General features: G+C 41.5%; 1 protein-coding gene across 1 annotated transcript; it reads right to left on the bottom strand.

Moving 5' to 3' along the window:
• Window positions 1-15399, bottom strand: TRIM48 (tripartite motif containing 48). The gene is given in 4 exon segments (XM_070365013.1): window positions 1-292; window positions 403-491; window positions 13725-13820; window positions 14989-15399. Coding segments are annotated over 4 exon segments (888 nt in total).
• Between the last annotated feature and the right edge of the window lie 302 nt (window positions 15400-15701).

The raw sequence follows: 15701 nt of genomic DNA, 5'->3' as shown, positions 1-15701 counted from the left end.
TTAGACCTTTCTTTTCAGAACCTGCCCAGCCTGCACTTCTGATCCCTTCACTGTGGAAGGACAGGTGTGGGGCAGCAGCAGGAGGAAAGAAGGGGTCAGGGACTCACCCCTGAGAATCTCAGGATTCTCAGTCTCCCCTTTCCTTGTCTGCAGCCTCTCTTTCAATGAAGTGCAGGAGTTCTTGAACTCTTTGGTGCTGGAGTTTTTTCCGAAATTCTTGCCAGCTTTGTCTAGGAGCAGAGCCCATGGGACCCCTGGGGGGTACAGACACTGGTGGTGAGAGGTGCAGACCCTGTAATGAAAGGAGAGAAGGACAGCGCTAGGCCCACCTGTCACTCCTCCCCACAGAGCCTCCAGGGCTGACTTCCGGCTGAACAGAGACGAGCTCCGTGCTTTCCCTACCGATTCTCCAAGTAGGGGCGCCCTCTTGGGTCCTCACGAAGAGCGTCATCTCTGGAGAACACTATGTGGAGCTGTCCAAGTTTGAGCTCCTGCGGAGGCAAGGAAGGGGATAGGGACCGGGGATTGCCCCGGAAAGGTCTGTAGGGTCCCTGTCCTCTTAGAAGTAAGGTCCCATGGGCAGCCCACACTTGAGCACAAGGCTGAGCCTCTAGTGGCCCCTCAAATGCTGTGGGCAGGTTACCTTTGTGTGGACACTTGGATAAACTTCCTCCAGTGTCCAACCCCATATAGAGCCACCAGGATTCCTTGGTATAGCCAGGTGCTTCTGTACCCAAAACACTTTGTGAGCTCCTGGAGAACTACAGTTTTAAAGCCCTGTATTCCCTTCTGGTCCTTGCACCTTGGCTATTCATGTTTTTTTTTCCAGAGATGATGGAGTAGACGTCTTTTCCTCAAACCCTCTTGAGATCCAGTTTTGGAGACGGGAGGTCTTTCCACCACCAGCCCCTGTAAGTAGGTGTCTGAGGCTCTGTAGCTGAATGAGCTAGGTCTACTGACGCCTCCTACTTGTAACTCTGTGCTGGCCAGGGGGCTTCAGTGAAGTGGGAATCTCCACAGTTTGCTCCAAGAGGCCAGAAGGTCCTATTGCCATCCAGCCTAGAGCTGAAATTATTGGAGCAGTTTCCCTCAGGTACTGGGTGCCTGGACAGTATCCACCTTTCTGTTGAACTTGGCCTTCATCTGCCCTGGACATGCATGACACCTTTAACTTGAGCTAGATCATAGAGGTGCATATTCCCTGGGAGCTCAGATGGTAAAGAATCCGCTTGCAATGCAGGAGACCCCAGTTCCATTCCTGGGTTGGGAAGATTCCCTGGAGAAGGGATAGGCTACCTACTCCAGGATTTTTGGGATTCCCTGGTGGCTCAGTTGGTTAAGAATCCACCTGCAATGCGGGAGACCTGGGTTTGATCCCTCAGTTGGGAGGATCCCTTGGAAGAGGGCATGGCAACCTAACTCAATATTCTTGCCTGCAGAATCCCCATGGACAATGAAGCCTGGCAGGGTCCATGAGGTCTCAAAGAATCAGACGTGACTGAATGACAAAGCACAGAACATAAATGTAGTTAAATATTTTTCCAAGGAAAACATCATAAAGCTAAAAGAAACAAAATGATTTTGCTTTTAAAGCATAACAAACAAATAAAACAGTGATACATATTTACTTATGTTACTTCTTTTTTTAAACAAAATGCACTGCCTTGCTTGTAGAAATAAACTCTTCTTAAGCAACCAAATGTCAATTTTCTCATTTGTAAATTCAAATCTATCTAGGGAAAAGGTCAAACTTTTATGCCAGATTAAAAAAAAAAAAAACAGAACAGGAAGTATTAACATTCTAACTATATATCTAAAAATGCGTACTGAACTTTATTTAACAACATCTAAATAATAATCATAGAATAATATGCACCTTAACATCATTTTTAACTGAATCATAATTTACATACAACCTGCTCTTGTCAAACATCAAAACTCCAGTCAGGGCTTCCCTGGTGGCTCAGGGGTAAAGAATCCATCTGACAATCCAGGAGACACTTTAAAAAACAAAATTAAAAAAAACACAAATGTTTTCTTTTGTATTGAAATATAGCTGGTTAACAATGCTGTGATGTTTCAGGTAAACAGGGAAGGGACTCAGTCATACACACACACGTGTCCATTCTCCTGCAAACTCTCTTCCTGTTCAGACTTCCACATAACATTGAGAAGAGTTCCATGGAAGCATGAATTTGATCCCTGATCTGGGAAGATCCCATATGCCCTGGAACAACAAAGCCTGTGCACAACTGTTGAACCTGTGCTCTCGAGCCCAGGAGCCGAAACTACTGAGCCAGTCACCCTCAAGTCTGCGTTCCACAAAAGCAGGCAGGGCAATGAGATGCCCTCCCACCAACACTAGAGAGTAGACCCTACTTGCCTCAACTAGGGAAAAGCCCACACAAAAATGAAGGCCCAATACAGACAAAAGTAAATAAGTAAATAAATAAAAATTATTAAGAAGAACAACAAAAGGCTCCAGTCATAGTCCATGCCAGCCTCCTAGAAGCTTTTTGGGAAACTCTGGGTGCTCTGTTGGACCTCAAGTTAGGGCAGTGGGGCCCTTAGCAAACAAATAGCGTATGACAATGCTGAAAAGTCCAGGCCAGGGAAGAGCTTCTCTGGCCTCAGAAGCCAAGACCCTGTAGATTCACTGGCCATATGTTTCCATGCTTCTGCTGCAATAAGTGTACTGTGTGTGTGTGTGTATTTGTTGGGAGCAGGGAGACTGGGAAAGACTGATTGGAATCACTGCCGTCCCTGCCACGCCCACCACACCCAGGGCTCTGACTCTTTTGCTAACTGGCTGATGTGAAGAAGTGAAGTCGCTCAGTCATGTCCGACTCTTTGCGACCCCATGGACTGAAGCCCACCAGGCTCCTCCATCCATGGGATTTTCTAGGCGAGAGTACTGGAGTGGATTGCCATTTCCTTCTCCAGGGGATCTTCCCGACCCAGGGATCAAACCCGGATCTCCCACAATGCAGGCAGACACTTTACCATCTGAGCCACCAGGGAATCCCAACTGGTTGATACTCTCCCCAATTTCTGGGTATGCCTCACTGTGCAAGCCTGCTAAACCTCTGGTCCTGCAATTCCATTCTCCATGCTCACTCCCTGCACTCCTGATTCAAGGCATCGGATAGGACACAGGATCAGAGGGGTCTGAGACCACTCCAGCCAGGGAAGGACCATCACCCTCTGTAACTGCACTATACTGTGTTGCCTATCAAAATCTTATATTCACAAAAATAAACTACCAGGAACATCTCATAATCTTTCTTATGTAATTTCTCAACAAAGTGATATACACAGAAAAGTATATTTAATAACTTTATTTTTAATAGCAAAATAGATGAATGTTTGAAAATATTACAAAGTATGGAATAGTTTAATAAAAAAAATACTGATCAAATTCAATACAATACCAAAATGATTTTTAAAATAATAATTGAGTCTGTGATAGTTCATGTGTGTTTACTAACTTAAGAATACTGTGAAACCAATGCATCTAAATGACAACAATCATGACAAAATAATTCATACACTGAAGAAAATTAAAGATTAAAAGGCACAGATTTTAGTCAAGCTCAATGATTTAAGATACCAAAACTTCAGTATTATTATTAATAATATTACCATATTATTAGCATTGCAATCAGTAATATTTCCTAAAATGATTCATTGAGAAATAGAGTGCATAGTTAGGTCATTTTCTGGATGGGCAGCTCTGTGCACGAAGTTTAAAATGGGAAAAGTTGTATAATTTTTATACTTAATTATGCTAAATGGCATATTGCCTTGCTATAGATTTCTGTTATTTCAACCTGGCTAGGCTGAAATGGCAAATAAAGGGGGAAACAATGGAAAAACTGACAGAATTTATTTTCTTGAGCTTCAAAATTACTGCAGCAAATAATTACTGCAGCAAAAATTACTGCAAAATTACTGCAGCAAATAATTACTGCAGCAAAAATTACTGCAAAATAACTGCAGCCATGAAATTAAAAGATGCTTGCTCCTTGGAAGAAAAGCTATGACAAACCTAGATAGCATATTAAAAAGCAGAGACATTACTTTGTTAACAAAGGTCTATATAATCAAAGCTTATGGTTTTTACAGTAGTCATGTATGTATGTGAGAGTTGGAGCATAAAGAAAGCTGAGTACTAAAGAATCGATGCTTCTGAACTGTGGTGTTGGAGAAGACTCTTGAGAGTCCCTTGGACTGCAAGGAGATCAAACCAGGCAATCCTAAAGGACATCAGCCCTGAATATTCATTGGAAGGACTGATGCTGAAGCTGAAGCTCCAATACTTTGACTACCTATTGCAAAGAGCCAACTCATTAGAAAAGACCCTGATGCTGGGAAAAATTGAAGGCAGGAGGAGAAGAGGGTGACAGAGGATGAGATAGTTGGATGGCATAACCAACTCAATGGACATGACTTTGAGCAAGCTGCAGGAGGTGGTGAAGGACAGGGAAGACTAGTATGCTGCAGTCCATGGGGTTGCAAACAGTCTGACATGACAGCAACTGAATAACAAAAGGCTAAAATACAAAGATTTAAGGTAGTTGATCAGTTACTTTGTAGTACATTCACATCTCTTGCAATTTTTCAATCAAATACTAATCTAGGTGATGCTGTGAAGAGGTTTTAAGAATGAAAAGTCCCTGATATTGATGCCAATGTAGGATGATTATGCAGGTGCACCTGATTTAATCAACAGGAGTCTTTAAAGAAGTGTATAGAAACTCCCTGAATAAAATTCCAGACAAAGGGATCTGTATAATTTCTATTGTGCCAACCTCCTGTGGACAACAACTTTGTCCTCAACAATTTAGGTTCCAGCCTGTTTGTGTTTTCCCTCCCGACTAAGTGCCCTAATGTCCTCAGCTTGCTTAGGCAGTTTCCATAACCATCACCAGAGGCAATTCCTTATGAATGTGAATTCTTTATCTTTTTCTCTCTTTCCTACTGCTCCTGCTTCTCTAGTTGAACCCTGCTGAAACAAACCTGAAACATTTATGATAGCTATTAGCATAACCTTGAAAGGTTTTTGCTGAGCCATGAAAGACACTGGGATTCTTGGCCTCCAGAGGAGAGGATTCAATCCAGGGCCAGTGACAAGGCTTGATTACTTGGAGCTTTTACGTAATAAAGTTTTACTAAAGTATAAAAGAAATAGAGAAAGCTTCTGACATAGACATCAGAAGGGGCAGAAAGAGTGCCCCCCTGCTAGTCTCTACTGCTGCTGCTGCTGCTAAGTCGCTTCAGTCATGTCCGACTCTGTGCAACCCCATAGACGGCAGCCCATCAGGCTCCCCTGTGCCTGGGATTCTCCAGACAAGAACACTGGAGTGGGTTGCCATTTCTTTCTCCGAGTCAAATATTTGGTTACCCTGAAATACAGATTTAATAGGAAAGTGAAAAGTGAAAGTGAAGTTGCTCAGTCGTGCCCGACTCTTTTGCGACCCCATGGACTGCAAGCTACCAGGCTCCTCCGTCCATGGGATTTTCCAGGCAAGAGTACTGAAGTGGGTTGCCATTGCCTTCTCCACTGCTAGTCTCTAGCAGTAAGTTGTATACCTATTAGCAGGCTGCTAATTAAAGAAAGGATATGTCTCAAAACTCAGAGAGTGGTACTAGGCCCCTCACCCGCAACATGAGATAACATTAGCACAAGGTGAGTCATTCCAGGCCGTAAAATGATTGACATGAGTCTTGAAGAAAGGCAGGTTTCCAAACAAATGCATAGCCTTAAGAAAAGAATTTCCATAAGAATTCTGCATTGGTTAGCTCAAGGTTTGAGAAAAGGTGGAACCAGGTGTCATCATGTCAACACAGAATTTTGAAAGAAACCTCTTTTTAATTTTGCATAGAACAGGGAAAAAAAATCTGACACTTGTAGTTTGTTTCCTCCTGCCACTTATGAAAGAGATGAAAAAAGTCTGACCCTTGCAGCTTATTTCCTCTGTTTGGGGTCCCCTAGCCTTCCTGCCTGTTACCCTCTCAAACTTAACCATGAATGTTATAGTCCATTGACTGACAATGCCCCTCCCAGATATTAGGATATATATACCCCAAATTTTCATCAATATTTTCATGCTAGCATTTGAAATGAGTGAAATTATATAGTAGTTTGAACATTCTTTGCCATGCTTTGGAGTTGGAGTGAAAACTGACCTTTCAGTCCTGTGGCCACTGCTGAGTTTTCTAAATCTGCTGGCATATTAAATGCAGTACTTTTATAGTATCATCATTTAGGATTTGAAATAACTCATCTGGAATTCCATCACCTCCACTAGCTTTGTTCATAGTAATGCTTCCTAAGGCCTACTTGACTTGACACTCCAGAATATCTGGCTCTAGGTGAGTCACCACACCACAGTGGTTATCTGGTTTATTAAGACCTTTCAGTACAGTTCTTCTGTGTATTCTTGCCAGTTCTTCTTAATCTTTTCTGCTTCTGTTAAGTCCTTGTGGTTTCTATCCTTTATTGTGCCCATCTTGGCATGAAATGTTCCCTTAATATCTCTAATTTTCTTGAGGAGATCTCTAGTCTTTACCATTCTGTTGCTTTCCTTTGATTCATTGTTCACTTAAAGAAGTCTTAGCTCTCATTGCTATTCTCTGGGAATCTGCATACAGTTTGATATATCTTTCCCTTTCTCCATTGCCTTTTGCTTCTCTTCTTTTCTCAGCTATTTTTAAGGTGGTGACTGTAGCCATGAAATTAAAAGATGCTAACCCTTTCAAAGAAAAGCTATGACATACCTATACCATATATTAAAAAGCAGAGACATCACTTTGCTAACAATGGGCCACATAATCAAAGCTATGGCTTTTCCAGTAGTCATGTACAGATGTGAAATTTTGACCATAAAGAAGGCTGAGTGTCGAAGAACTGATGCTTTTGAACTGTGGTGCTGGAAAAGACTCTTGAGATTCTCTTGGACAGCAAGGAGGTCAAACAAGTCAATCCTAAAGGATATCAAACCTAAATATTCATTGGAAGAACTGATGCTAAAGTTGAAGCTCTAGTACTTTGGGAAGAGGCGACTCATTCGAAAAGACCCTGATGTTGAGAAGGGTTGAGGTCAAGAGGAAAAGAGGGTGACAGTGGATGAGATGGTTGGGTGACATCATTGACTCAATGGATATGAATTGAACAAACTGATAGTGAAGGACAGGGAAGCCTGGCACACTGCAGTCCTTGGGGTCAAAAAGAGTCAGACACGACTTAGGGACTAAACAACAACAGGAAAGAAATTCACTCATTTGCAGTTTTGCTTTCCCTGATTTCAGTTACCTGGGTGTCAAAACCTTGTTCAAGAAATATTAAATGGAAAATCCCAGAAATAAATGATTTAGGTGCATTTAACTGTGGGCCATTCTGGGTAGTGGGATGAAATACCATACCATCCAGCTCCATCCCTCCAAGAACAGGTATCCTCCCTTTGTCTTGCTTATCCCACCCTCGTTGACTTAGTTTTTGGGTTAGCTTCTCCTAAAAATCCCATTGGGTGTATTCAAGCAACCCTTATTTTGTTTAATAATGGCCTCAAATTATAGTACTGGTGATAGTGGCATTCGGATATGCCACAGGGAAGCCATAGGGTCCTTCCTTCAGGAGATGGTTTCTGACATTCTCTTTTCCCTTATACTATTGTAATAAAAAAGGACGTGTGAATTCTGAATTCTCTTAAGGAAATGCTTATCCCAGTCTTCAGAGCAGTGGCAACTTCCCTGCAAATTGATTTTCACCCTAAGGGTGAATATATGTGTAGGACCCTGTAGATTATAAGAAGGAGAAGGTTGCAGGCTGACCGGGGTCTGCTGGGTGACCAGGTCTGTCTATGTTGTGCAAGTTCTGGGTCCCTATATGGGGGCTCAGGAGGTGAGAAGTACATGTTCATATTGTGGTGAATATAGTAAGCTCACAAAAGAAGTGAATAATCACAATATATATTCCTGACACATGGTTTCAAGACAAGAATTTATTGTCAGAAAGATGGAAGGCAACAAGTGAAGTTTGCCTTGGACACTATCTTCACATGGAATAACAATAAAGGAGGGTTCATTACAGTAGAAAGAGCCTAAAGTCAATGAAGTATTCTTGATTTACAGCACTGGAGAAGGGCTGTCTAAGAAAAGGAGTCCAGAGCATCCCATCTGGGCTGTGAGTCAGCCTCCTCACCTGTGGCCAGTACAAATGAAGGGCCTGACAGGGAAAGTGCACACGCCATCATCGTACCTCCAAAGGAGGGTGTGCTTGGCAACATCCACAAAACTAATACTCCCACTGTCACAATCAAGGAACACTCCAACCCTGCCCAGAGGTCTCCCTGTGTACAGAGGCATGGTGGGGGCTGTGGTCCAGAGTTGGTAATGATCATCCTGCTTCACACACACAAGGAGAAAGTTGTCCCTATTGGACTCGTCCAGTATGCTGTCGTCCTTTCTTATCCAGGAATCCTTACAGACGCCTACAGCCCAGTCCCAAGAGCTGTCCACAAGCATCTCCCAGTACTGTTTGCCAGAGGTGAAGCTCTGGGCTCCCCATGCAGCAAAACACTTTGATGTTCCACCATCCAAAGACACATGGAGGCTGTCATATTCATACATCAGATTTCTTGCATCATTGAACAGCCTGAGGTTCTGACTGCTTACATTCATTGCTGAATGAAAAATTGACTGTGTAGAGATGAGAAAATAAAGCAGTAAAAATCAATGGTAAAATCAAAAATTCTCTACCAGAGAAGATAATCTATCTAGAGTCTCACTGGAAATATATTTTAAGGTTGGAAGGTCAGCTCTGATTAGAAAATATTGCATATAAATATTGCCAGCATATCTGCTAAGGAAGCAACTAATTAAAATGAAAAAAGCTTCCTACAGGTTCAGAGATTATAAATTAGAGGGAGGTCACAGTTACTTCTGGATGGGCATTTTCCATGACATCTAAAAACCTGAGTACCTACTCACTGATCACCTCCAAGACATGACAGTATATATCTTACCTCCACCAACACTGTGCAGGGAAAAAAGCATCATAGAATAGAGAACTGATGATCATTCTATCATCTCAGTTAAGTTAGAAAATGAACACTGAAGATGTGAAGCCTAAGGACAGCTTCTTCAAAGTGGTTTCTTTGTAAGAATTTTCTGACTTTGATCTGTAGTTCAAACCTGAGGCTTAATCGTCCCACTTTCTGCTAAGTCACCCTCCAGGATGAGGTTTATCATGAAGCTCATTGTGGCCTCATCAACCAACCATTTGCTTCCTTGTGATTCCTACATTTGATTTTTCAGGCTTATGCCTTTGGTCAGATTATGCCAATGGAAAAACACATCATACATTTAATCACTAAAAAACTTTCAATGAAAAATACGTTTAAGACTTTCCTCATAGCACAGTGGATAAAACACTATCTGCCAATTTACCGGACTTTCCTAACCTGGGGAGATTCCACATGCCACAGAGCTCCTGAGCCCATACACCACAACTACTGAGCTTGTGCCCTAGAGCCTGGGACTGCAACTACTCAGCCTTCATGTTGCAACTATTGAAGCCCAGCAGCCTAGGGCCTGTGCTCTGCAACAAGAGAAGCCAGTGCAAGTAGAAGGCCGAAGAAGATGGGCTCCACTCACCACAACTAGAGAAACCAACAAAGACCCAGTGCAGTAAAAAATAAATAAGTAAATATTTTAAAAATAACATGGATAGAAAAAGAAAAGGATATACTCCAAAAAAATGTTTTAAAAACTCTACCTGCACCTAAACTCTAAAATTGGAATATCCTATATTAATAACCAATTTTCTAGGATTCACTGAACTGACATTGTCATGATATTTCTAGGGATCAAAATTCACATGTTGGGAGCATGTGAATTTTTTCATTAATACATTGTTTTATGAAATTTAAAGATGATTCATGAGGCCTGAAACACATGAGTCCCTGTACCAGCCTGCCTGTATTCTGTAGAGGATTTTTGTGACTCTGTGACCACATATGTCTGTACCAGCCTATTTGCCTGCTGTTCTCCAGCACAAGGTGAAAGATGAATAGAGAAAGATTTTCCATGGACACCATCACAGAAGGATCCTGCAGGACAGACACAGCAGGGGTGTCTGTCACTCCTGACACTCACCCTGGAAGTGGTTGAGCCAGCCCATCAGCCCAGACATAGGTGGTGCAGGGAGTTCTGGGAGCAGAGGCTGAGGCACATGCAGCTGTGCTGACTCACTCCTGTAAGAGGGAGATGGGGTTAATCCTTCTGCTTCCCAGGGCTTCTTAAACACAGCCTTTACTATTGTAAAGCATCCTCCAGCTCAACATTCTTCATCCAAATCCTTTTTCCACCCCCATGGAATAGAACTGTGCCCTTTTTGGAAATTTATTGATATTCTCGGCATTCTTCTTGTCCTGGTTCTATCTCATTTCTCAGCATCACTTGCTTCTTTACCTAATGTCTGAAGCACTAGTCTTTGCACTTCTATGTGTCTGATTGCGGAATCTAAATCAGAAATAACTGGCCTTTTGGAAACTTGGTGCAGACACATGCACTCAAGCAATCTAGCATTATCTAGGTAAGTTATGTCATCACTTTGTTAAATGCTGCTTTATCTCTTTCCCAGCCCTCAGGTGCCCTCATCAGCATCTGAAAACTTACCATTTCACTTTGTCTTCCAATTCCTGCCAAGAAGAAAAATAAAAAAGACAATTTAGACTTCTTTATACATAGGCAACCAAGATTTGGGTTGGCAAAACTTCAGTAGAGTTCTAATCATCACCACCAGAAACAGTCTGAGAAATCTGTTTTCCTCTTCTTTGTTAAAAAAAAACAACAACAAAACTCTGGCACAACATATTGCATATGGACAGAATAGCATTTTTTGATGAGTTAACACAACAGGATGAAAGAGAAAGGACAAGATTGGTGACTATGCAGCTCTCTGAAAATTGATCTATCATAGGACTTTTCCCTGAAGGGTAATATGCTCCAAACTAAGGGCTAATGAAAACTGGGATGTCTCAACAGAAGTTGGAATATATATATGCACTTTCCCAAATTTCTCCCTTTGCACCTTTGAAGACCAAAAGTTTGAATGAGAGTATATAAGATGTTCCTTTCTGGTTTTAATAGAAGCAAACAACAAAATATTTTGAGAATGAAATATTCCCTGGGGAGCATACACACTGAGGAAACCAGAAGGGAAAGAGACACGTGTACCCCAATGTTCATCGCAGCACTGTTTATAATAGCCAAGACATGGACGCAACCTAGATGTCCATCAGCAGATGAATGGATAAGAAAGCTGTGGTACATATACACAATGGAGTATTACTCAGCCATTAAAAAGAATACATTTGAATCAGTTCTAATGAGGTGGATGAAACTGGAGCCTATTATACAGAGTGAAGTAAGCCAGAAAGAAAAATACCAATACAGCATACTAATGCATATATATGGAATTTAGAAATATGGTAACAATAACCCTATATGCGAGACAGCAAAAGAGACACAGATGTATAGAATGGTTTTTTTGGACTCTGTGAGAGAGAGTGAGGGTGGGATGATTTGGGAGAATGGCATTGAAACATGTATATTATCATATGTGAAATGAATCTCCAGTCCAGGTTTGATGCATGATACAGGATGCTCGGGGCTGGTGCACTGGGATGACCCAGAGGGATGGTATAGGGAGGGAGGTGGGAGGGGTTTCAGGATGGGGAACACATGTACACCTGTGGCGGATTCATGTCGATGTATGGCAAAACCAATACAATATTGTAAAGTGAAAAAAAAAAAGAAAAAAGAAAAGAAATATTCCCCAGGGAATGTCTAGAAAAGAATACTGTAAAACTTGCTCAATAATGATGTACATGAGTTGCAAATATACTTATGCTTTATATACTTTATCTATAATATTTCCAACTAGGAGAAACTCCCACCTTAGTTGCAGGAGATGAGTGTACCATGTCATAGGAGTCAAAGGTGTGGACTTCAGGTAATATATTTTCAATCTCATCCTCAATTCTCACCTGGAGTAGCTCCATGTCTTGTTTAGAGCACATTTTTGTGAGCTCCTTGTGTATTACTCTGAGCTCTCTCTTCTTTCCAATCATTTCCTCTTGCCTTCTTGTGAGCTGCTTACATATGCTTTGGCCTTCACTTATGATACTGTCTACATAATAATCTGGAAGAAATGGCCATGTCATCTGGTAAGTTCTCCAAATCATGTCTCCACATTGATATACATAAGACTGTTGGGAGATGGATTTCAACAGCATTAGTTTGCTCTGATTCATGCTTTCGCCCATGAAGCTATATCCATACTAAATTCATCAACTTCCTCTTCTGGTAAACCATGTTCATTCCTCTTTCCTTCATTTATTTTACATTGTTTTTAACTAGATCAAAACCCAAACACACCCTTTCCTTAAATCACCTTCATCTAATTTATGAATTCCTGAAATTCTGGAAAAAATCTTTTCATGAATCATTACTTTCCTTTACTTCCTGTGAAATCTGAAAGAGCCCATGTAAGTAATTAAAATTTATGAGTGATTCCTATATCATATGCAATATCCTCATTTCAACTTTAATAAGTAAATTTGTATTTCATATAATGCCTCCTGGACTTCACAGCCTGACTGTTTCTCTTAGCAGCCATGTTACATTTTGCTCTCAGTGTTGGTATTCTTAGGAAATATATTCCTAATAATCTCATTGCCTGGGCTTAAACGGATATCCAGCCAAATAAGCCATTTAATTCTAGTGTCCTTTTCTATATGAATGGGTTTTCACTCCCCTGTAACTTCACAGGCTCCTTCCCACATTGTTTGGAAGGTCATTCATCTTCATCTGTGGCATATTCCCTCCCAGTATCGATGGACTCTCTCACTCATCTGTCTTTCTCCTTGTTCTTTCCCCCATGAGGTTTTGTTTAACATCTCACATTTTCTTATTGTTGAATCAATATCACTCTCTAGCCAATGAGCTGTCACTTTTCACTTTGGCGGGCACACTATTAAAATTGCTGTTCAAGTTTGATTTGTGTCATCTCGGCTTTTGTTCTAATCAGATTGAAGTACTTTGTGGTTCCCAATGAAAAGCCTTGTACTTTCTGAAATGTATTGGAGAAGGAAATGGCAAGCCACTCTAGTACTCTTGCCTGAAGAATTCCATGGACAGAGGAGCCTGGTAGTACACGGGGTCTACCCATAAAGGAGCCCCATAGTCCATGGGGTCACAAAGAGTCAGATATGACTGAGCAACTAACATACTTCAGGAATGTATGACTGACAGAAATCTATGCCTGAAATAACCCATGGATGTTTAAACATCTACTTGAATTTCAGAACTGGAATTGGTCTTAAACTTATGAAATTTTCCCCAAGATCTTGAATCATGTATGTGGAACCTTCCACATCACTTCGTGTGTCTCCACCTTAGCACTTGCGGCACATGCTTCTAATGGGTTTTTTGTTTACAGTTACTGATCTAACTTTGTCACAGTTATGGATTCTAAAGAGCCAAAGAGACATGGAATTGTTGGTTGAAATGGGGGACAGAATATTTTTTTTCTGATGGTGTTCAACCCATTCTCTAATTTCATGGTACATGGTGATTTCAGCTCACATTATTAATGGGTAAGTTGCTAGCATGACTGCCTCAACCTGTTAAAAGGAAAAATACATTCTCCTACTTACTATCCAATGGTCAATCCCTTTGCCATTTTTCTTGAGATTTCTCTCAATTCCTTGGATCTTTTCCCATAATGATCTCATTTGGTTGGCTACCTTTTCCTATAAAAGAATTATGAAGTTTAGCATAAGAAAATGCAAATACATTGAGGTTTCAGAGCCCAAAGTTTTGCAATGTACTGAGTGTCATTAGATACAGGTTCTTGAGAGAGACACTGAAGACCATGACAGGTCATCAGGTTTCCCTATTCTTCCCCACTAACGATCTGTTGTATGAAATTCTACACTGCAGAACCACACACCATTAGGTAATCATCTGTCTAGGTATGATTAATTTTCAGATAATGTGACTCCTTGTATCAGAATTTGGTCTAGTGATGCTTGTCACCTCCTAATTCTAACGTACTGGATCTTCCTTCTTTGTCCAGGATTAGGAAACCTGTATCCAAAGGACTGATGTTGAAGCTGTAACTCCAGTATTTTGGCCACTTGATGTGAAGAACTGACACATTTGAAAAGATCCTGATGTTGGGAAAGATTGAAGGCAGGAGGAGAAGGGGATGACAGAGGATAAGATAGTTAGATGGCATCACCGACTCAATGGACATGAATTTGGGTAAACTCTGGGAGTTGGTGATGGACAGGGAGGCCTGGCGTGCTGTGGTTCATGGGGGTCACAAAGAGTTGGAAACGATTGAGTGACTGAACTGAACTGAACTGAATCCAATGAAAAATGCTTTTTGAACTTGAGGACATTAGAGCTGAAGATTCTCTCTTAAAATTAAGGTCCTAAAGTGCCTCTGATTCTCTGACTTCTCAAGTGGCTCAGTGGTAAAGAATCCCACCTGCCAGTTCAGGAGATGCAGGAGACCCAGGTTCGATCCCTGGGTGGGAATATCCCCTGGAGAAGGAAATGGCAACCAGCTTCAGTATTCTTACCTGGGAAATTCCATGGACAGAGAAGCTTACCCCCATGATCTACAGCCCATGGGATCCCAAAAGAGTTGGACAGGGCTGAGCCACTGAGAGTGCACCATAGTGCCTTTAGCATAATAAAATGTCACCTAAATAATTTCAGTTAGCTTCATCAGCTAGCCATTGGATACAAGTTCCCCAAGTCAGATATACTGCTCTATTTTATTCACAGCTTTATTATTGCTAACTAGATCTGTATGTGGCACTCAGTAAAGAGAGGATTTAAGCATCATGATTTTAATCTCTTATGTGTACTGTCTGCTATCTTTCAAAGTGTCTCAGAGTTATCACTCACCCAGGATTCCTCAGCAGCCTCTTCAGTGAAACAGTGTCTGTAAGTCTTGTGCGTCTGGCCTTGAGATCAGACCAAATACAGCAAGATCTTGTCGGCTTCACAGAAGATCTTCTTTGTCTGCTTGTGGGTCCCACACAGGTGTTCCTCACACTTCAGGAATTGCCTGAGATTGGCTTTTCTGACAATGGACACCAGATTCTTCTGAAGAAAACTGGTTTTGAGGTTTGTCTGTCCTGATCATTGTCTTCACACTGGACAACTGGCAGGAACTTCGGCTTGTTCCCAGAAAAGACAAAGACAGGACCTACAGAAGCTGTGCCCACAGCCTATGGTGACCGGGTCTAGAAGGAAATTCAGGCAGATGAAGCAGGTGAGCTCCTTCTGGAAGGGTTCTGAGATTTCTGAGTCCATTTTCCTGAAGGAAGAAAATCAGGACTTTATTCCTCTTCTGCAAAGACACAAAGGAGCAAGCAAAATTAGACTGGGGGGGATGTGACTCAATTGTGCAACTGCATTGGGAACAGAGAGGATGCTTTGATGCAAACGGAAAACTGAGACAAAAAGACAGCTCTCAAGAGCTGTAGGAAGTCTTCAAAGCTATCAAACCAAAACTACCTATTTCTTGACCATTTCTCCCCTACCTAACAGAGAAGCTCAGTTTTGCTGAGGTCTTGTTTTTCTCTGTATAGCATGAGCTTCTGGAGTTGGATCTA

Source organism: Bos mutus, chromosome 29, assembly GCF_027580195.1.
Source record: "Bos mutus isolate GX-2022 chromosome 29, NWIPB_WYAK_1.1, whole genome shotgun sequence".
In the NCBI taxonomy this organism is placed as follows: Eukaryota; Metazoa; Chordata; class Mammalia; order Artiodactyla; family Bovidae; genus Bos; species Bos mutus.
This window is presented reverse-complemented; position numbering and strand designations above follow the sequence as displayed.